This window comes from Phaethon lepturus, unplaced genomic scaffold (genome assembly GCF_000687285.1).
Source record: "Phaethon lepturus isolate BGI_N335 unplaced genomic scaffold, ASM68728v1 scaffold9515, whole genome shotgun sequence".
In the NCBI taxonomy this organism is placed as follows: domain Eukaryota; kingdom Metazoa; phylum Chordata; class Aves; order Phaethontiformes; family Phaethontidae; genus Phaethon; species Phaethon lepturus.
In genome coordinates this window covers 15,465-38,638 of record NW_010542633.1, presented here as the reverse complement: position 1 = coordinate 38,638, position 23,174 = coordinate 15,465, and the positions used below count along the sequence as shown (strand labels likewise).

The window sequence follows — 23,174 nt, the reverse complement described above, 5'->3', positions numbered from 1 at the left end:
CTGGGCGGGATGGAGGCCCGGAGGCCTCGGAGTGAGTGCGGTCGTGCCAGGCGCCACAGATGTGATGCAGGAACCTCCCGGGGACGGTGGTGTGGTGCACGCTGCTGACTGCTGCATGGTGGGAACCTGGGGAACCCAGCAATCTCACCTGCTGCTGGACTGTAAGGGTTCTAGCATTGCTTTTTATTTCTAGCAATTTGGGGCGGGGGGGGAAGCTTTTTATTTCATATGATATATTTCTTATAAATAATACTGACAGGTGAGGCAATTAAGCCTTGGATATTGGAAGCTGGTGCAGGAGGGTGTCATGCAGAAGAAGGCGGTAGGGTTTGAAGAGATGGGGCATTGTTAAGCAGTGTTGTGATGGAATCCTGTTCTGTTTAGAACCTGCACTTGCATCAGAAGCCATGTGGTCAGCTGATGAAATTGCTGAGCTATGTTACCTGCATTATAGGACCAGACTCCCTAAGCAGGGGAAACCAGATCCAAACAGGGAATGGACTTCACTTGCAGCTGTTGTCAAAGTGGAGTCTGCAACCCAAAGAGAGGTTCTTGCTAGTCCAGGGAATCTGCAGGGTAAGAATGAGTTGTGGGGATTGGGATGGGAGGGGGGAAGGGGAAGAAGAGGTAGCAGTCCTTGATGCTTCCCCCCCCGCTTTTTTTTTCAAGATGCTTTTTTAAAAAAAAAACAAAAACATACACACCTTCCTGTCCCATTTCTGTCTCCACCCAAACGCCTTATTCTTTGTGATTGTAGGAGGTTTTACAGCTTCTGTCTGGAAACAGAAGGTCACAGTGAAATGCTCTGCTTCCCACACTGTAACTAAGAAGGTGAAAGTCTGCATTTGGCTGTTCAATAAGTGGCGAAAGGCTAGGCAGGACCTGAATTCCTAATGTAAACCCTTGCAAAAGTGTGTTTGGCTACTATTTGAAAGAATACTAGAAAGGTCTCAGTTCGCTCTCCTTTAACAGACTGTGTTTGTGTTATTTCGCCATCATCTTCTTTTCCCTTACTGGCACTTCCATGTTGTCATGCAGATTGTGTCCCACGCTTCTTTCTTACATGTTTGAGGAATCCTATGCCAGTGCCCACTGTGTGTTGCCTAGCATATCAAGCCTGTGTTAGCACTCTTGCTGTGGGATCAGAGACTTTTCCTAGCACTCTTGTTTCTGCCTGTTGTGTTTAGTTCTCTAGCTGATACCGTTTTGTTTCTCGAACATCACGTGGCCTGCCTCCCTGTACCTTCTCTTCTACACAGTGTTCTGTGTGTTGTCTTACTGGAATGACTATATGCAAGCAACGCTTCTGACGATAGTTCGTTCAATTAATGTTCTTTATTTTTTCAGTAACAAAGGAAGTTGTTGCTATGGGAACTGGAACAAAATGTATTGGCCAAAACAAAATGAGAAAAACTGGTAAGTATGGTGTAAAATCCAAGAACAGGCTACCTGTGCTGCCTTCTTTCTTGCTGGTGTCATAGAATCAATGAAAATATCCAAGGCATTGAGCTCAGACTTCTGGATTGAAGCCAGAAGTGTAAGGCAGACCTCACCACACCTCTCACTAAGAGAGGGGCTTAGGCAGCCAGAATGGTCCCCTGAAAGCTTGCTGCACTTGGTACCTTAAAGGTAAATAAACTTTTATATGTGGCAATGTGTAGTTTAGGCTCTGAGTCTGCATACCCAATTACTTCATAACTAAAAGCAAAACAAAACATAAGCAGGATAATTGTGCTTCAGTCACCTGTTACAGTCTGTTTTGTTGTGGTCTGATGCAGAGGTTACTGCTGCTGAGTTAGGGTAGCGGTGACACCAGAAAGGTACTAACAGGCTTTTTCTCCCTTACCATAGAATCTGCAGCTAGATAGTTTTAATTGTTTGTACAATAAATGTAGGGGATAGGTACATGACTTCCCACAGCAGCCATTTCTTAGGATTTATTGTAGGACTTTCCTTGCTCTGCGTGTTAATATTTTTTATTCAGAATGTATCTGTCCCCTCCTAGGAGAGGGGAGAAGCCATAGTAATTAATGCTGAAAAGTGAGTAAGGAGGACAAGTGTTAGTGACTATATAGGTATAAGGCTTTCTACCTTCTTTAGACTTCAGAGGAGGAGTCGAGCAAGATAGGAGAAACGGGTTTGCAGGCATCAGTTTTAGACTCTTTTGTGTTCTGTATAACATCCTTCATATTGAAATGAGTTAGTGGGGCAAAAGAGAAGAAATTAAATTCTGTACCTTAGATTTTTATGGATGTTTCTTGTGATTTAGCCATCTTAGAAGACTATTAGTACAGGCATTTTTCTGACTGATTTAGGAAAATTGTGATTAAACTGTTGTACAACTTACAATCTAGGTACTAAGAGTCAAAGTAGAAATTTGACTAGAAAAAAGTAAAGCTAGTTCCTCTCTGTTGTTTGTCTTCAGTGATCTTAAGTTTACAAAGTATTTTCCTCTTACGATAACATTAATTTGTTTTTAAATTAACTTGGGTGGTAGGTAATGTTCATGGTTATCTGTTAGAGAACTTTAAATTTTTAGAACTGTTAAAGAGGACTTTTATCACCTGGACTTTTATTCCTGAAACAAAAACTGATCTACAGATCCTGTTCCTTTAGATACTGCAATAGGCAGATACTGCAGGAGGTTTGAAGGTGAAATGTGTAAACCTGGTAAATACCATAATTATTTACAAGAAAAGTAATTTAAATTGTAGGACATAGTGCAACAAGAAACTTCAGCCAAAACCTTAACACTTGAAATTTTCTGGATGTTATGCTTAATCTGAGAATATCGAGATTTACTATTAAGACAAACATGAGGAAGGTTTTGAAGGAAGCCAGTGTGTATTAAACTCAAAGGATTTCAGATATCAGAAGAGTTTAAATTTGGTATTTAAACAAGTCTTTGACTTGCTGCAGAGTGAAGACTTACCATCCATTTGCGTAGACTATTGACCTCCTTTTGTAGTGATTGGAGGTTTAAATATCTTGCAGTAACCTAATACCAGTGCTAAACCTTAAAATGTTGACAAATCTGAGAACTATCATCTGTCACATTCTGTTGGCTTTGTTTGTCTCCTTTGCAGTAATGGTGCATATTGTTCTCATTTGGTTGTTGCTTTAGGAGACATTCTGAATGACAGTCATGCTGAAATTGTGGCCAAGAGGAGCTTCCAGAGGTGAGGCATGAAGTTGATGTGCTCTTATTCAGTGCCTCTTGAGGTTGGTGGTTGTGATATGAATGGTTTAGCCAGAATTAGCCAGATTTTGCAACTTCAGGGATGAGAATGTAATGAAAGAGACAGTGTTACTTTTGTGTAGGCAACGTTTTTTCCCCCCTTTGTTAGCCGGAGTTTATCCTAACTTTTATACTTCTAGGTGGTGTTAAGGCCCTTTGACAAAAGCTTGTTTCTTCCCCATTTTTGTGAAGCCTCTGTATGAAGAAGCAGGTTCTGATTTCATGTGCTGTCAATGCTGGTCTGATGACTCGCTGTCAAGGGTAGCCTTTTTGGTGTTTCCCACATACCGGCCCTCTTAAGCTGGTTGCAGGAACTGAGCCAGGAGAATAGTAATGCTACAGGGACGAGTACATTTCTTGCAGTTTGCCACTAAACTGGCTCTCACAGAATTGTATGAGTTGCAGTGCTGGTAAAAATGCAGAGTGGGAGGAGGGGACTTCAGATACATGATTTGAGGAGGTGGTTAATTCCACTGAATCCAACCTTCTGAGGTCTGTTATTAAGGTTCTAATGACGTGTTTGTGCTTATGGAGTATGTTTGATCCCATCTATCTGTAAAAGTGTAACTGATTGGCTCCTCAGACTTCATCAGGAAAGAACAGTCACTGGTGGGCATCTAATTTTTGTTCTTTTCCCATGCATCAAAAATAAAGTAAATGTTTCATGAAAACTTTCTGCCTAACAGGTATCTTCTCCATCAGATGTGGCTGGCAGCTTCCCATCAGCAATGCAGTATCTTTATTCCAGGAACTGAAACTGGGAAATGGAAACTCAAACCAAATATCGTATTTGTTTTCTTCTCCAGTCATACCCCATGTGAGTATGCTGGAGTGAACCAATTTCATGGCTCCCGCTTGTAGAATCTTTTCTGCCTCATGCCCTTCTTTGGTCTCTGTTTGGTCTGGAGTGAGAGTGAGGCAGTAACTCATGTTGTCAGTATGTGCCCTAAGATGTACTTGACTGGTCCTCCACAGGTATGTTTGGCATTTTATCTCACTGGATGTGATTCACGAGAACTCGGTAAATCCAATATACCACCCATTATATAGTGAAGTGCTTCACGTTCTCTTTAAACAATAATGGTTACTATTTTCTTTTCCAGAAAGGAACATACTAGTCAGATGTCATATTTCCTCATTGCTTTGCTCTAAACATTGTTTCCTTGGATTCAAATTTTAATAAAAAACATTGATATTTACTACAGTACCTAAAATAAAAAAACAAACAGCCCCCCCTAAGCCCCACAAACAAAAAAGAACCAAAATCCCCAACCACCAAACAAACAAACCCACAAAAAAGAAAAACCCACAGGGAAAACCCCTCAACCCTCACAAAAAGACAACAAACCAAAACCACACTCCCAAGAACCAACCAAAAAAGCCCCACCTACAAAACACCACCAGCCCTGCAACCCAAAACTTCTTATGGAACGGAATGCATTGTTTTGCCATGGAAAATGCTCTTTATTTTAAAATAATAGCACCACAAAGATGAGGATCTATTGGCAAAATGTAGGAACACGGCCTCTTGGTCTACCAGCTTACCGGTCGTCTCGATGTTACCACGCTCTTACCGCTGTGTTCTTCAGCTGCTAGTCTGTTACCAGAGCAAAGAGGTCCAAGCACTCTCAAAACATGCCTCATCAGTACTTCACAGAGTGAATTAGTTGCTTGTACGTTTCTATGGTTTTGATGGCATTGCTGGAATATGCTATGATGGTTTTCTTCATTAATGCAATATAAGAATAGAATCTACATCTTCAAATTAAATAGCAAGAATAATTTCCTGACTGCCTTTTTCTCACAGGCTTGTCAGGCTTTGTTTGCTTTGAACAGAGCTTCAGAATTTTGGTTTTGAACTTGTTTTCGTGATACAGGTTAAAATTTCCATCTTTATTTGATAGGTTATTCTTTATTATTCTGAGGCTTGTATTGTTTACTTAGATCAGACTAGTTTTCCTGGGAGTCTTTAGCACTGTTTGTAGTCTGTCAAATGCTTTTGACACCTTTTGATTTATAATTTTTGTTTTTAATGTTGCTTTTTTGATTATTTCTTAGGTAGCATGCAAAACATGAAATTAAACATACATTGGCTCAAATTTCAGCAAAGTACAGGGCGATGTTGTTTGAAAAGTGTGTTCTCATAGTTAAATTTTCCCAAGTGCAAATTTGTGAAAGCTAGTAGTAGCCATTATACTACTGGTGTGATGTGTTCCAGCCATGAGAGATGTGTTTTTGGACAATTTTGATGTTACTTCTTTTGTTCTAGGTGGAGATGCTTCTATTATTCCAGTTAGTGAACCAGACATACAGGTTTCTAAGCCTGTGATTGGACATGATGCAGCTGGACAATCAGCAGAGTGTAGAAGTAACCATGATCATTTGGGTCCAAAAGATAAAAGGAAATCGGAGAAAATGGCAAGTGATCCTGTAATCAAGAGAATGAAAACTGATGGTGATGGTTATTTTTCTGTAATCACTGAAGACCTGGCCGTTCAGCAAGTATCTGTGAAACAAGACGACGACGCAAATCCAAAGAGCTGTGAATGTTCTGCAGAGATGCAAACAGCTAATAAGGAGACTGGCTTAGGAAGACCGAAGGTAGTAGATGTTTATAGAACTGGAGCAAAATGCGTACCTGGAGAGCTTGGTGATGCCCGAATACCTGGGCTAGGGTATCACTGTGTGGGATTATTACGAGTGAAGCCAGGTCGTGGGGACAGAACATGCTCTATGTCCTGCAGTGATAAACTGGCTCGCTGGAATGTGTTAGGGTGTCAAGGAGCTCTTCTGATGCATTTCCTGCAGCATCCAGTGTATCTGTCAGCAATTATAGTGGGGAAGTGCCCATATAGCCAAGAAGCTATGCGGAGAGCAATTATTGAAAGGTAAGTGCTCTCCTTTGGAAATCTGATAGCATGTATGGAGACAATGAGTTATGGAAGACAGCATGTGTTGTGCAAATATCAGGACTTTGCACCAAAGGAGTTTGCAGAAAATGTGAATTTCTGCAAACTCATATATTTAGAAAGTAGCCCTGTGTAGTATGGAGAAAAGGTGACTACTGTTGATGGATCAGACTTGAAGATCCACAAAAGAATTTCCATTAGATTCAGGTTGCCCTTGGTTGGTTGTCCCTTTGTGGAGCAGTGGGAAGCTGTTACCTACCTAAGTTTTCCTAGAAGCCTTCCAGCAGAAAAAGTAGCCGTAAGGACACAAACTCAGTGTAGTGAGGGTTTTTAGCGTAGTGAAGTCGAACTTCTCTTGCCCTCCTCCTGATTTTATTTCCTCGAGCAGGGTCAAGAAAAGTTTTAATTTATTCAGTTATCCATACCCCACAAAGTCATTCTGAGTATCTGTAAGTTCCTTTGTACAGATTTGTGTTGGTGAGCAAAAGCAGCTTTTATTTCTTGCAGGATCATTCCTAAAATTAAGTTTAAAAACCTCCAAATCTGTCCATCCTAAAGGCAATCTGACTGAAATTACTCCAAATGAATGCATAGGTAGACTTTTGCACTGTGGAAAGGGTGTCCTTCTGGTTGTCCTTACAGACCTTTTTAGAACTTAACCTTAAATGAACTTCTTAGGTCTTCTGAACCTTTCGCTGATTTTAGACCCTGCTTTTTCAGACTTACTTTCCAGGAAGTTTCCAAACAAAAACAGTTTACTTTTTGCTGTCTTCCTAAATTTGGATCCAAACATAGATTTTCCAGAAGGTTAAAGTTGGGTTATTGCATATGTGTACAAGTCCATCCTGTGTAAAATTTCAAAATTGTATTATCAATCTGTTCTCAGTGTAAGTTTTTGAAAACTGCTGTTTTGAAGTTTTGACTGTATCATGTGCCTTCAGGTGTGGTGCACAGTCTATGGAAACAGTTGTAGAGCTAGCACAGAAATTGCTGTGGGTGGTGGAGTACGTTCATTTAGGTTTAGAAGATGAGTGCCGTTTGGCAACCAGATTGGAAAGTCATCATTTCATGTCAGCGCTTGTTTCTGTTAGTGTTAATCATCAGTTTGTTGCTTTTTGAGCAAAACTTCATGCTTCTGGGGCACTTCACACTTGCATGCAAGCTAATATCTCTCATTGGTCTATTCTACCACTTATATTCACACTGACTTGGATGTGCAGTGCAAGCTCACCTTTTGTAGTCTTCATGTATTCTCAGGGATGCATTTCAGAATTCTACCATGAGATTCCAGGACTCGGCTTCTGTAAAGGATGAGACTTGTGGCTCTGCAACTCTGGCTTTGGCATACTTGTTTCTCATCCTCCTGCTCTGCAATATAAAAAGAAGTGGAATTTTTGAACCTGATCTGCCTTTAGGAATTATTGAAATGGCAGATAGAGGAGCCAACGAGGAGAGGTACTCTACTGGACCTCATACTCGCCAGCAATGAGGGGCTCATTGGGGATGTGAAGGTCAAAGGAGGCCTTAGTTGTAGTGAGCATGAGATGGTGGAGTTCAGGATTCTGAGTGGAGGGAGCAGAGTGAAAAGCAAACTCACAACCATGGACTTCAGGAGAGCAGACTTTGGCCTCTTCAAAGATCTGCTTGGAGAGTCATATGGGATGAGGCCCTGGAGGCAAGAGGAACCCTTAAAAACTGGCTAACATTCAAGGATCACCTCTTCCAAGCTCAAGAGTTGTCCATCCTGAAGAATAGGAAGTCAGGCAAAAATGTTAGGAGGCCTGCATGCATGAACAAGGAGCTCCTGGCCAAACTCAAACATGAAAAGGAAGCACATAGAAGGTGGAAGAGTGTGCAGGTAACCTAGGAGGAATAGAGAGACAGTGACTCTGAATGTGGGGATGAGGTTGGGAAAGCTAAAGCCCAACCGGATTTGAATCTGGCAAGGGATGTCAAAGACAAGAAGGACTTCCCTTACATAGGTGACAAAAGGAAGGCTAGGGAAAATGTGAGCTTACTCCTGAATGAGATGACCTGGTTATGCAGGACATGGAAAAGGCTGAGGTACTGAATGTTTATAAATACCTGAAGGGAAGGTGCAAAGAAAATGGAGCCAGGCTGTTTTTTGTGGTACTCGGTGAGAGGACAAGAGACAGTGGGCACAAACAGAAACATACGGGGTTCTCTCTGAACATGGGGAAATGCTGTAAGGGTGACAGAGCACTGACACAGGTTGCCCAGAGAGGTTGTGGAGTCTCCCACCTTGGAGATGTTCAGAAGTTGTCTGGACAAGGTTCTGGGCAGCTGGCTGCAGTTGCTTGAGCTTGAGCAGGGGGGGGTTGGACCAGATGACCTCTGGACATCCCTTCCCACCTCAACCATTCTGGGATTTACTGAAGTGGTTCAGAACACCTAGCATGTGACAGCTTGTACTGCTCAGCTGGAAAAAGACTTAAGAGTTGTGTTAAATGGGAAAGGAAAAGCTCATGTGCATTTCCCTGGTGGTAAAAATTTGTCTGCTGCTTTGATCTGAATTACATTCAAGATTTCATTTTTCTCTCTGCTCTGAGTAGTAGAGCTCTGATCACCTCTCATATAAATTTCCCTGATGTGACAGGAGGTGTTAAGTGCACTGCTGCTAAATAAGTAATGTCATCCACTGTTCACTGGCTTTATTGGTCCTCAGATCCTTGAGTTGATGAAAACTATTCCAGCAAGAAAAGGATAGGAAGTGGATATTTTTCTTAGGAGGTTGAATCATTGCAACAAAGGAATCTGCAAACATTAGAGGAATGTAAATGGAACTGGGCAGAGTGGAGGGAAAAGAGAGCAAGAAAGAAAACAGGGAGCTGAACTCACTCCCTTTAAGAGGCAGTTACTAGACCACTTCATCTGAAAGGTTTGACTTTTTAGTAACTGCATTTCTCCATAGCCTTGGATCCTTCTAAGATGGTTGTAATAGAGGTCATAGTATATTGACAGGGGAAACTCTAGCTACCTATCCAGTGAAGCTTACTGGATAATGCTTTCCTCACTCTGTAACACATGGGACAAGAGTTTGCCCGGCCTCATGAGTCTTAAGGTTGCAAAGTCAGGTACTTTCTCAGACTGTTACATCTGGCAGTATGAACTTCAGTCTTAATTCATTCCTGTTTTATGTGACTATTATGATGATGATTAAACATGCTGTATTTTCTTCCTCATACAATCCTAATCCCATTCAGTGTGTAATGGTGGTTTAAGGTAAGAAGGGTGAGATTATGCATGGAACTGTAAGTATATTTTTGATTATGAATCTTTAGGTTCATAAAACGGTTGTTAATGTAATATGGTTGACTATGTAAATACTGTGTTGTTATTACTCTTCATTGTGATTGTGGTTTTTATCCTGCATACTTTATTGATAATACTAGCTTGTAACCTTTTTAAAAATAAATTAATCATAATTTTTCTAGGATGGAGACAAGATCTTAAACTTGTCTTAAACTATGTGGCTGTGGTTTTTTAACAAGTGCCTTTTTGAAAGGAAAAATGCCCCCAAATCTCCTTGTCCCTCTTCTATAACTCATGCTCAATTCAGTTGTAATGTAAAAGTAGCATGTTTTAGATTATGAAGGGAAATTGCACAAAATTGGCTTGACTTAAAATCACTTGCATTTTCCTGTGTTTACTTTAGGTGTCAGCACATCGCATTTTTACCAGACGGTTTTCTTGCTCAGGAGGTTAAGCTGCTGCAATCGGATCTTCGATTTGAACATAGCCGTCAGGCAATTCAGGAAGTTAAAACCAACAGCAAAACAAAACTTGTTCCTTGTAGTGCAGGTGAGTTAACTTGGGCTAATTGCATAACTGCGTGCAGAAGTCCAGATAGAAATTAGGTGGTTTTGGTGGTTTCCTAAAATGGAACTTCATTCATTGCCAGTGCTAGAGGCAAAATGTGACTTATAGCAAGAAATGAATTTCAGGCCAGAACTTAATTGTTAATAATTAATAATATTCAGCTCAGCCTCTAGTTCCCTGTAGGGAGTTTTCAGACTGAATAAACACTTGGTTGATGCCATTAAGAATTCGTAATCTAAACAAAGACAGAAATGAATAACCAGTGAAAGCAGAAGTTCTGAGGACAATAGGAAAACAAAAATAGCAAAAGAGTTCTTGTTTCAGTTAGTTTTGCATTCTCCTTGGTAATGAACAAAAGACTTGCCATGCCGAGTTACACTTGTAACTGCTCCAGAAATCTGTGAACGTAGAAAGAATACAGAGTAGTATAGTGTAAAGGTTTAATTGATGGAGGTTTTGGACATTGCATTTTTTGTCACGGTGATGAATGAATATGCAAGTCACGTTGTGATTTAGCAACATGGTCTCATTTGGGGAAAGAAACCAATTGAACTGCCACTGTATGTGTATGGTTAAGCAGTTTCTTTAAACTTGGACATGCCTCCCTTCTGCTGTTGTATACTTTTCTGGCTTAACTGGAACTGGAAGTTATTCTGTTACAATAGAGCTGATGATAAAATAGAATGGAAACAAAGACTTCCTTAATGGAATTCAGAATCATTAAATTGGAGTTATTTACAGGTGCCAGGAAGGAAAATATTTTGATTCTGTGAGATAGGAAACAAAACCCATCATTGAAAAATGGTGCCAATTCACTTAGCAAAAAAGATCTGAGCCAACTGTCACTAAATTCCTGTGTATGCCTGCCTTTCTGTACAGTTGCTCAGGTAGTTCTGTTAAATAAAGATGAATGACGCTTTATCACACTTTTTTGCATATATGGGTTATGCCAGGTTCATTTTTTTCTTGAAGGGGTGAAAATCAGAATAAACTCTAAATTCAGGGCTGTTACACTGAGTATTGAAATACGCCTGATAGGAACATTTCAGCTGGTATTTTTAAAAAGAAAAATGTGTTCTGTTTAATATTTTGAAGTTTGCGATAACTATGAAGAAATGAAAGAACAGAAAATGTTTTCATTTTTAAGTAAATTTTTATTGTCTTGTCAGAATCTGATATCCTCTGACCAGGTGATTTTAGGTACTCCACATGTGGAGGGTTTAATGTTTAATACCAGTTAGATGTATTTAATGTTACTTGATGTTACACAGGATTTTAATTTAGTAGAGTGATACAGCATTGTACCTAAATCACAATGCAAGTACAGTTTACACTTAGCAGAGTATGGTAGTTGCAGCATAGAGTTGAATCATAATACAAGTGTGATTAACATAACCAGTTTCTATAATATGCTTTATAATGTGTAGTTTTTCTGAGCATTTTGAATGGCAGGATGGTATCATGAAGGAGAGAAGCTGTGAAAATTTTCTTTAGAGTTAGTGCATGTGCAACTGTTTTGCTTGTTAGAAACACAGAGAAATGGGAGAACTTAAGGAACAAAAATTGTCTCAAGGCAGTAGAAGTTAAAGGAACTGTTGTTAGGCTATGGAGGGACAGATTGGACACGTCAATCAGTTTTGTTTCTGTTAACATGCTACTGATGCTTTGCTTGTTATTTATAAATCTATAATGTACGGCATGCAGAATTTCAGCATTAAGAAGTTTACAGTCTGAGATGGTAATAAGGTTACCAGAGTGGCGGTAAAGGATAAGGTTGTTGGCACTTGCTATTTCTTCCAACAAATTATTTTTATTTGACTGCTAGCTAATAACATTTTTCATGTTAAGTCTACAAATATTTGATTTATGTCAGTTATCAAACACACAGACAAGTATTTAGAGTATACAATACACGGTAAAATAATAGCACACAATAATACGGAAAACGTAGTGTGACTGGTGCAGGTAGCTTGGGGGAGTATTTCACAGCCTCATATGAAAATGAGCCATATGACTTGAAAATTTCTTCATGCTTTGTCCAGACAGGGTGCACAAAAGAAGGTAGGATCCCCCTACAAAGGGGAGAATTACAAAGCTGGAGGCCAAATATTTGGCATGGATTCTTGAAGGACCTGGTTACAATGAAAGCTCTGTGTGTGTATGTACATACTTTTTTTTTTTTTTAAATTAAACAGAATTTATTTGTTCTTTTAGGTACTGCAATCCTGACCCTAGAGAACCATGGTCCTCTTTCTAGTTTGAATTATTTTGGGAAGCAGCATGGTATCGTTTGAACACATAGAATGAAAGGAACTGTTAACTTCTGCTTTTGTGATGAGAGCATCTCCCTTGTTCATTGCTTCTACAGCTATCAGTTGGAGCGCAGTCCCTGAGCAACCTCTGGATGTCACCTCAGATGGCTTCCGGCAGGGAACAACAAAGAAGCGGATTGGGAGCCATCAGAGCAGGTGTGAGAATATTGTGATACCTGGATGCATATATCTTGTTTGTTAGCACACATGCCTCTGTCAGCTCATCGGATGTGTAGTGCATTGTCAGAGCAGAAAGAAATCCAGGGAGTGGGGAAAAAGGAGAAAGGTAGGGAGTGGAGGAGAGTCACTGTGTAAGGGAGAGAAGGGGAATTGGAATGACAAAAGCTGAATGAGGCTTATAAAGTTTATCCTATTTCTTCTTTGTCACCGTTGATTAGAGAGACCATTGTATGTAATGGGGGCGGGGGGGGTGGCTATGATCAATTTTTTTGAAAGACAGCTCATTTGTTGGTGAAGTTAGTGGAATCATTGCTTTGTATCTTTTGGGTTGATGACTGTGGAGGAAATGTGTGTGTTTATAGGTCCTCTTTTTACAGATTTCTTTTTCTGTAAGACTCAGGCCAGCTGACCTGGATGTATGATTGTTAAAAGTGTTGCTTTGAAATGTGATTTTTCTGCCTTAAAGTTTGAAAACGTTATGAAATGCTTGCAGCAGATTCCTAACACAAAACATGTCACCTTTCCAGTTGTCATCTTGACACTGTGCTTTTTAAGAAACATCATAATCTTCTATCAACTATTAATGTTTAAAGAAACAGTTACATATTTTTCTTGTGGTTGAGAGGAATTACTTGTAAACATCTGCAGACAAATATCTCCATCTCTCTACACTTTCCTCAGTTTAGGTTAAGTGACCAAAATTTTCACTGGTCTGTGGAAGGTCAGCTTGAGGGTTGGGGTCATGTTTTGGTTGTTGGCTGCTTATATGACCAATTTATCAATGGTCATATTGTTCTTTTTTCCCAGGTTTTGTGGGAGAAAGAAGATAATCCTGACAGTAGCGAATAAAATTATAGTTAGAGCTTAGACAATTTTTGTGGAGAATTCATTCACATGCCTGCGAGTTGCACATTCTGAGGTTCTTGAAGTTTGGCCTGACTTAATTGAAGTTTATCCTGGTATATCCTAGTATTTCCAAATTTTCCCTGGAAAGAAGATGACCAGGAACTTTGTGGTTTGTGACCAGTATTGGTATCTGGGGTATTGTTAGCATGATGACCTGGGTGACTTATCGTGTCTTTTGAGACAGGCTTTATGTGCGCTGTAGAATATTAGTTTTCAATATCAGGCATGTAATGTATTCCAGAAGACACGTGAAAGATCAAACAAAGCAACAACCCTTTTTTTTCAGTAGGCTTAAATTTGTTACATAGCATTTATGTATCAACTCTGAGACTTCAGAGCCGTCTGCTAGCTGCTGGTTCGCACAAAACTGTAGGAACTTAATTATTGTTGAGAGATCCTCCCCTCTTTTTTACATGTGCTTGAAATTCACTAAAACATTCAAAAGTTATTAGAGAGGGCCTACAACACTCTCATTGCAAAGGTCTCATTTCCTTAGGAAATCAGGATTAAAAACAATGTCAAGGAATAAGTAAACTGTTTACATTTTTGTGATAAAAGGTCACAGAAAGAACTTTTATCATGAGAATAAGGAATTTATAGCCTTATTGGGCAGATGGGGTGTGTTTAATAATAAACAAGACTTGTTTTTTTCCCTGGAGGAATCTCAGGATGATTGGAGGGGGTGTTGTTTGGTTACCCCCCTGCCCCCGCTAGATAATGCTAAGTATTGAGGAAGGTAAAGCTGACTGACTAAAAGGAATTTGTGGTTAGATCTCTGGTATGTGCTTTTGTTAATGCTTAATTACTAAAACACCAAAAACTGCAGTATGAACCTTTGACAGATTAACATGAAGATGAAATTTTAGAGCATCTTTGTATGCCAGTGTTGGGGTTCTTAGAGAACATAGTAGCAAAATAGGAAGTTTTTTTGACTGGTGTTTTTTTCCAGTGCTTCTAGAGAATCAACTTGCACATGCTGGAGAACTGAATCAGTCATTGTGAAGACAAGTGTATAAAGAGAATGTAATTAAATACAGAAAATAGCTTGGGCTTTCAAAAACAAACCAAAGCTTTATAAACAGCTCTTCTGGTTGCCTTCTCTTTGGGCAAAGAGAAGGGCTTAAAGAGGACAGAGGTGCATGTGGTGTCTTCAAAAGACCTTTCAAACTTTGACTCACTTTATTTTTTGATGAGCCTCTTTGTATTTAACTGTCCTGCAGCTGTTACTGAATGTGTCTTCGTCACCATTGTGAAAAGGACAGCATTGTTCCAGTTATTTCTGTTGGTTCTTTTATTTGTTCTGAATAAAACAAAGTTTGCCAGTTTGAACAAGCCTTTAGAATCCTCCTGTGCTTGTTTGATCAGTTTTTCAACTTTGCTGTAGTTGTGAGCTGATGATGGTGCAGTCTCACACAGATAAAAGTGTGGGGATATTAAAATCTTCTGTCTGCAAACTAACAAAGTGCTGGCTGGGACAATGGGGGAAATGCAGCTCTTTGTCACTATAACATTTAAAAAGATGGGAAAAGGCAGGTGGGCAGCTTGGATGGGGTAGGAAAAGTTAAATTGTGGAGAAACTCTTCGAAAAGTGAACACAATTTTTTTTATTTAAAAATATTCACCTGGAATGTACTACTGTGAGCTGTAAGAGGAAGTGCACTTCTGATTTTTGTTTTTCATCAGAATTTCTGATTTCTGTGTGTGGTTTGTTTTTTTTTTTTTGTTATCAGATCCAAGATTTGTAAAGTGGAACTCTTCCATACATTCCAAAAGCTGGTGACAAGTATATCACAAGAGGATCTACCAGATACTCTCCGGTAAACACATTTTCATTATATTTAGAAGAGTGAATTAATCTTAATGAAACTTGAGAATACTGTGATACCAGAATGTGCTCATGAATCTCACTTTAGATAAGTTCATTTTTAAAATTTAGTTCTTGAAAAATATGGCATGTGCTTGATAGACTAGGAAGACTCTCTTTTTGGCCTTTTTAATTACCTCTTTTGAGAACTGTCTATTGCATTTCCTGTATTAATGACAGACAGAAGAAATTGCAGGTGGTTTGTTTGTTTGTTTGGAGTTAAGGTAAGAATTTGGGGCAGCTGATCTATTCTGAAGGCTTACTACTTTTCAAAAGGGTAAACTCTGTTCCTCATCAGTGGAGCCTTGTTCTTCTCTTGCGCTAGATCTGGTGTCTGTTGGACACCTCTGTAAGCCTCTTCAACTTGTAGTCTTCTGCCAAGACAGCAAGTTGGGTTTTTTTATGAGTTAAAGTGGTATTGTGTGAAAGTGGCAGTGGACAGCTGGGGAAGAAGGAGTGAAGAGGGAGATGAGAGGATGAAATACTATCTGTTTTTGAAAACATGAGCTGTTAGATCAGCTGCCTGCAGCATTGTACTCTTGGTGGCGTTCAAACTCCTCATCCCCAAATTATCATGGGGTTATTGATACCTGGTTGGTGTTCAGTAATTCTGTTAAATGCCAATTCTTTGTTTCACAAGAAGGAAGAGTTGAGGAAGGGAAACACCACGCCCACCTCGCAATTTTTAATTGTTTTTCAGAAAAGTCTAGGCTAAAATCTTTTCCATCTAAATATATGATGGAGTAAGAGCTAGTAAGGTGAGATAGTGTGTAGGGCTCTTTCTGCAATGCATGTATAATGTAGATGAAGACTTTGTGTAAAGAACAGAAGCTTTTGTCTGAGGAAGCCATACTTGGAGGTTTCTTTTACATTATTAGAAACAAGTTTGGTTTATCAGACTGGAGATTTTTGTGGGAATTACCCGGTCTGGCATTGCATTACGCGTTATGTACTTGGTGGTATTCCAGCCCAAATAGCTACCGCAGAACAGGGCATAGTTTCGTGTATACAGCAACTTATCTCTCACTTTGGCTTAGAGATTCTGAGAGATGCAGAAGGTTCCAAATCCATTGCCTTGGAAGGTTTGTTTTATTTTAGACTTATTTCCAGGTATGATTTCACCAGCTCTGGGATGCAATTATACAAGCTGTTTAGCTAATTTAGCTGCTTTTAGCTGCTGGTGGGGACGGTCCTGCAGCAGTCTCTGCTGCTGCTGGCTGTAGTTTCCTATTTTCTCCGTTTTATCAGTAGCACTTCTCCAACCTCATGGTGAGCCAGTTCAACTAGCTAATGTGGCAGCAAACAATTTCCTTGTTTTCTATGTTTTCTGTTGGACTAATGAGCTGAATTGGATCATGGAAAGCTAAAACATAACAAAACCTGTGCAAAAGAAGTAGGCAGTGTATGTGGCCAGAAGCAGGGAGGAGAGGCCATTTCTGCCTTTCATGGTACCAAGACATTAGATGACATGAACTTAGCCAAAGTAAGCGCACCCTGTATCTTTAGTTGTTAGATCTGGCTTGCCTTTGAGTTTTGTGAATTAAAGATTGCAGTTACCTTCTCTGTCTGTAGAAGTGTCTCATAACTATTCTAAAGTTCTGATGTCAACACGAGCCATGCTATTGCTGAAATGGTTTCAATGGATTATATAAGTAGAGATACACTTTCTCCTTAATTCAGTTTTAAATGTAAAATTATTAGCCTCTTTTGGGTGTGAGTTTGTCCTCACTTGTTTAGCCATGATAATTTCCTCAGAACAGAACGCGAGCTGGTGCATTTTTGGGTAGGTGACTCACTGTGCTGATCATGTGCTGCTTTCATAAAGTCACTTCACCTCAGGGCTTTTCCAGACTCCAGTGACTTTGTAATTTCCTTTGACTTTTTTGTCCTCTACTATTTTTCTGTCTGGGCTTCTGACCCAAGTCCAGCTGATTCGCAGATGTGGCATCATTTTTAGGCTGCGCGAACTCTGTTTATGCAGTAGACGTGCTAGCTGGCCAGTCAGCTTGTCGAGTTGCTTTTCTTTTGAAGGCTTTGTTTTTCCTAGTCCTCACTTAAAAAGCAAAATAAAAACATGTTTTTGTATTGGTGTTTCCTTCTTCTTCCCTTTTCCTTTCTACACACTATTTGGATGTGTTTTGTTCCTTTTTCTTCCTTTCCTCCTTGTAGTCTGAATTTGAATGGACTTCAGATAAGAAATCCCACACTCCCAAATTGTTTCCTCTAAACTCCTGTGTATTTAACTGTTATTCAGTTTTGTATTTTCTTCCCATTCAAATGTATCTTGTTATCTCCTCCCACAAATAGTTGACTCTAGTGCTGTGCTGTCACCCAGTTTCCTTTTCCCATTTTGCCCCTAAGTTCCTGCCTTGCCTCTTCTAGTCCACTTTTTGGTCTTTTACCTCCCTTCCTTTTCTGCTCCATCAAGGCATTCTCATTTTGTAGTCTTTTCAAATTTGCAGTCTTTTCAAATTTGCTGAACAGCTTGTCTTGGTGGTTGTAGGGTATATTAGGACAAGGATCATTCTTTACTTAACCCTTCTTTCATCTACTGTTGTCCACTGTCAGACCTAGGATACTGGGGCAGTTAAAGCTTTACATGGAACTAGTATATTGATTGTGATGTTCTTCTGTTGTCTTCTTTCCTGTGTCTAAAAGCTGCTTCTCCTGCTTTTTGTGCCTTCCTTTCTCTTTCATTCTTCACTCCTTTCCAGAAGATCAGTGCGGGCACTGTTAAATTGGAACAGGTAGAGAGCCTACCAGGGGCAGAACTTTGCTGGCTTTCCTAAAAGGCAAGCTTAGAAATTTGTAGTGGTGTAGCTTAGCTAAGATGCTAAGCATAACACTCAGCAGTTGTTTTTTTTCAGGATTTAGTTTATTTGCTTTCAGCTGAGACTGAGGAGGAGGTGGTGTTCAGCTAGCATTAGCTACTTCTTCACCAAGAAACTACATAGTGCTGTATTGTGCTGTCCCACTTTCTTCTTTTCTGATAATTTCTATGATCTGTCTTCTGTGCCTTACTTTAAATTCTCACTCATCTCTCTAGCTAGACTACCTGAAATGTTATTTGTTTCTTTATAACCTCCACGTGCCATACTTCATTCTCTTCTGTTGACTCCCTCCTACATGTTGTTTTGTGTTAATGTTTTGAAATTACTGGTACATAAATCTACCTTTTTATCTTTTCATGTTTTCCGTGCTCACTGTTAAAGGAATGATGACGCACCACTGGGCAGTGTTGTGCCATTCCTAATCTGAATTGTTACAGACAGTAACAGAGGTAAAAACCTCTGCAGTACTATTCTTGTTTGCAGGTCACTTGGTGGTAATATGGCAAAGGAGGTTTATTGCATTGTTGTTTTTTTTTCCCTGCTGGTAGGAAAAAAAACATGGTTTGTTCATCACCTGAGGAAGTGAAAGCCACCTTTTGTCATACAGTGGCATCCACCATGCAGAGTCACCAGGCATTGCTGTTTGTGCAAGGTGTGGCTGGCTGTGCAACCCTTTGTCTGAATCTAAGGGAGACTTTGTAACATAAATCTGCTTTGAGTTTCTTGCTGGGCTTGTTAAATGGAGGCCTGATCCTCCTTTCTCTTAAATTGTAGTCAGGAGCTGTCACAATTAAGATTGTGCTTTCCTTCCTCTTTCCCATTCAGTCTGCAGTATGGACGATTCCAGTTCCAGTGATGCCTAATTGGAGAGGGTGGGCTGTTGTACAGAGGAGTGCAAGGACTTTCAGGTGGCTTTAAGATTTAAATATCTAGACTGAAGTATAGAGCCTTTGCTTGGGCTTCACGTTTAAGATTTTTTGCTCGTGTTCATTTGTGAAAAACAAAAGAATTCTGCCAGGTGACTGCTAAATATTTTCTGCTGGAGTGACTGAGGATGATTGTAAGGAAGTGTGAGCCTAATGAAAGTAAGTCATGGAAGGGTGCTGTTTCACTGTTACTGCTGTTCTCCAATTAAAAAAACCCCAACACATTTGGCAAAAATTCCGTTGCAATTTTCTAGTCCTTTTTCAATTTTGTTTTTAAAGTTTGCATGTTAAACAATTCCTGTGGTGGTCCTACCACTGCATGAAGGCCTGGGGGACAGTTAGGTCTTCTGATCTAAGCAAATCTTTTCTATACTGCATGTCATAGATGCTTGTTAGGTCTTTGCCAGACTGAAGAGCCTTTTATTAAGTAGTATTTTCTGCCCCATGAAAATACTTACCAATCATAATTATCTCAAGACTTGATTTTATTTTTTTAATTACTCTATTGAGCTTCTATATCTTTTCCTCTGTGACTCATTTTTTTCCACATCTCGGGTGATATTGGAAAAAGCCACAAAGCTTATTTTTCAGTTTTTCAATACTGTTTTGAGAATCTGGTCTCCCAAGCTAGACACAACAATGCAGTAACAATTTTCCAAATGCCTAAAACCTTAGGTTACTCTTAAAACTTCTTCTATTTGAGTGGAACTCGCTCATTGAGTTAGCTCACTCTGTGACTTTGTTCTGTATCTTCTTAACAGTTGGTGTCAATTACAAAGTTTGCCTGCAATGACTGCATTTTATCTGAAGCATTAAAGAAGATACGAATAGAAACAGTATGGTTTCCTGGCCCCCTATCATTATGGATTCACAACAGATTTTTATATATTGAGTATCTGTGAGATTTTGCCCTCTTAGATGCCATTCATTGATTTTTGTATAAGAGCAATGTTTTGGTTGATGCCTTGTGCTTATGTCAACATTTTTGGTGTGCAGTATGTCTGTAATCTCAAAAGTGTGTTGTGGGTTGAATGTAAATATTTTAAACAATATGGGATTATAGGTAGGGTTTTTTGCTGAGAAGGAAGTATTGCAGCAGTGTGTTGCTTTTCGTTGCGGGTGGCCTTGCTTGTGAGCCCATTTCTGCTCAGCTTTGCATGTGGCTGAGCACATAAATGTTTTCAAGCATAATGGTGATTTGCGTAAGGCTTTTTCCAAGAGTGTGAATACCTTTCAGAATGAAATCTGTGGATCACTTCTCACGTCTCTGGCACACAGTCATCAGAATCACTCTGTCTCTCTCCTACACAGTAGTGTAGGGGCAAGATTGCAATAGTAAAGGGAATCATAAAAGGAATGTAGTCAGGCAGACCTGGATAGGCTGGAGATCATATGATTGTACTGGACTTTGCCTGGGGCAGCAAACTCGTGTTCACTTCTGCCAAAAAAAGTCGTAGGTTCTTCATTAGTAATGCTCAGAGCCTTAATGGCCCGACCAAACCTGAGATACAGTCAAATCATGTGAGGTTTTTAGGCAGATGTAATGTACTTTGAATTTGAAAGCATTTTTCCCATATATGTGTTGAAAATTTCCTAGAAGCTTAATGCAGAAATTGAGCATGAATTAAATAAATGTTTGATTTTGGAAGCTCTTTGAGGAAGCTGTTTAAAATGCAGCTTTCTGTTGCATCCACTGTTATATCCTGTAGTGGTGATGTCTGCTTGGAGAATGAGACCCCAAGTGCCTGCGCTCACATGTGTTCTTGTAGCAGCTGCAGTGGTGTGAAAACACTGAGCTGCTCATTGCCGTCTATCCTGCTTCTGTGCTAGCTGTGTTTTCCCTTACTGTCTACTGTAACAGTTTCCAAACGAAGGTCTCTTGGAATAATCTAGGTTAGGAAAATCCCATATGTGTTTTAGTTAAAGTAAATGAGACTGCTGGATATGAGTTGAAAAGCTATTGATTTGCCAGCAGATTCAGGAAAAAGAGCAACATTTAGCAAGGAAGAAATGACGAACAGCTAGGCATTGGAGTCTTTCTGTTGGCTTAGTGGCAGGTGGAATCTATCTATCTATCTATCTATTGATTGATCTATATCTATATATGTGCATCCGCAGCAATTGTAAGGCAAGCAGCTGGTTCACCTTTAACAAGATTGAGCCACTCCAAAAATGTGTGTTGTATAATTCTTTTTTGATCTTTGACCATCCTAAATGTTACCTCATAAGTACAAGTAACTGTGTTACGAAGACGTAAACAGCATCTGATATTGGCTATTCTGTGATAAAGGATAAATATAAGTCATTAGATATAGTGAAGAAGAGCAGGGTCAAAGTTTTAAACAAGTACGTCAGACGTACTTTTAAGTGCAAGAAGTGTGCTAGCATAAGCAAGTTTCTTCCCAAAGAATGATTCGGTCATTATCCTTGAGTGTAAGCATGCATATTGCTCCCCAGAGAAGGGTTTTGAGGTGGAGGAGGAGATGCGGGTGGTTTGTCCCATGTCTGAGGTGCATGTTGGATTCCCTGGGAGAGGAACAGCTTGCCTGTGCTAGAGATTTGGAGCTGCTTGTGGTGGGTTGACCATGGCCTTTCTTGGACCAGTGTTGTTTCCTGAATGCTGCTTATGCAGATAGTTGCTGGTCTTCTGCCTGTTCAGTGGTGCTCCTAAACCACGATCCACCATGGATAATGGGGTTCTGTGACTGTTCCACTGGCCAGGTGGAGGAGAGTTGCAGTGGGCCCTTCCATTGAACTTTCCAGAGCAGCTCAGAGGTTAGTTTCACAGAGTTTGATTAATGTGAAAGAGGTGAAGAAAGCAAAATGGGTTAGCTATGACAAGAGTGCAGGCAGGTTTGTAAGGAGTGTACATCTCCCATTGCTGTTCAGCAATGGCATAGACTGGTTCTCCACTCTTGCACTTTCTGAACCTAAGGTCTGCAGGGTAGATAATATCTCATGGCTTGCTATGCATGTCACAGTGATTTAGAAATACATTTATAGCAGAATGCTGAATGCCTGAAATACAACTTCTGATGGTCTTTCTTGGGAGTCTTGGGTTTTTTTTTTTGGGGTGCTGATGATGATCAATGCTGCCTTTGAGCACAAAAGCCTGTTCTGGAAGTTAGTGCAGTAGTTTTCAGACTTTTTAGATTAGGGTTCCTGTAGTAGTTTGGCTTTTCCTCTTCCTTGATGAAGGTCATGTTGTCTGTGATCTTCCCTTCATATTGGGTTGAATGTAAAAATATTATGTGCCACATGTGGCTGACAGGCTGTTTGGCAAAGGGAGATGAAAGAGGCTGGGAAAGGAATGCAAGGAAGGGAAAAAAGTCTTGACGAAACTGTATTAGAGGCAGTTGTGTTCAGATACTCTAGACCTAAATTTCCCTATTTTGAAAATCAATGGTATAATGCACTTAGCAGAGTGACCAATGGTTCTGCTGAGATTGTGGGGACCAGGTGCTACATGAGGAAGTGGAACAGAGCACCAAAACTGCTGAGTCTCTTTTGCTTGAGGGAGAAGATAAAAAAATATTTTCTACTTTGTCTCACTCTTCCCATTATTTTGTATTGGGAAAGAAAAACTGTCCTGTTCGTCCTTGTCCCCTTCCCTTCCAGCCAGCAATTTTATCCATTCTTCTAGCAAAACAAGGCTACTTCTACCCAATTCAAAGCACCTATTTCTTAGACACCTTTTCTGCTTTGCTTCAACATCTTTTTCTGTCACGGAAGTTTTCTGTAACCTATTGTCACACAGTCAAACACTGACACTTCTATTGCTGGAGGGTGTGTATGAAGCATGGTAGAGCAGCTGTTTTGCTTTTGTAAGACTGCTAACAATGTCCTAGATACCCTGGCTTCAGGGCCTGGGCCTCTCCAGGTCTCCCTAGAAGCACAAGAGAATTTCACTTAGTAGCATGAAAGAGCTCATAGGGCGTCATCATGTTCTCAGATGTTTGATTGAGTTTTTCATTTTGTAATGTTACATCCAATAGGATAATAGAAATGTTTTTGTCGTTGTGCATTTTCTGTCAGGATGAAGACTTTAGAAACCTACTGGGACTACAAGGAAGCTGCGTTAAATTATCAAGAAGCCTGGAAAGTGCTGCGTAGCCAAGCCCTGCCGGGTTGGGTCAAGAATGCCAAGGAATACCTGCACTTCACATGA

General features: G+C 39.9%; 1 protein-coding gene across 1 annotated transcript; it reads left to right on the top strand.

The window, feature by feature from the left end:
• The first annotated feature begins 407 nt into the window (after positions 1-407).
• On the top strand, positions 408-23,174 carry ADAT1 (adenosine deaminase, tRNA-specific 1). The gene is made up of 9 exons (XM_010288085.1): positions 408-576; positions 1,348-1,416; positions 3,125-3,179; positions 3,925-4,055; positions 5,508-6,126; positions 9,824-9,969; positions 12,356-12,455; positions 15,116-15,202; positions 23,042-23,174. Exons 1-9 carry the CDS (start codon positions 408-410, stop codon positions 23,172-23,174), a joined length of 1,509 nt encoding a protein of 502 aa, XP_010286387.1.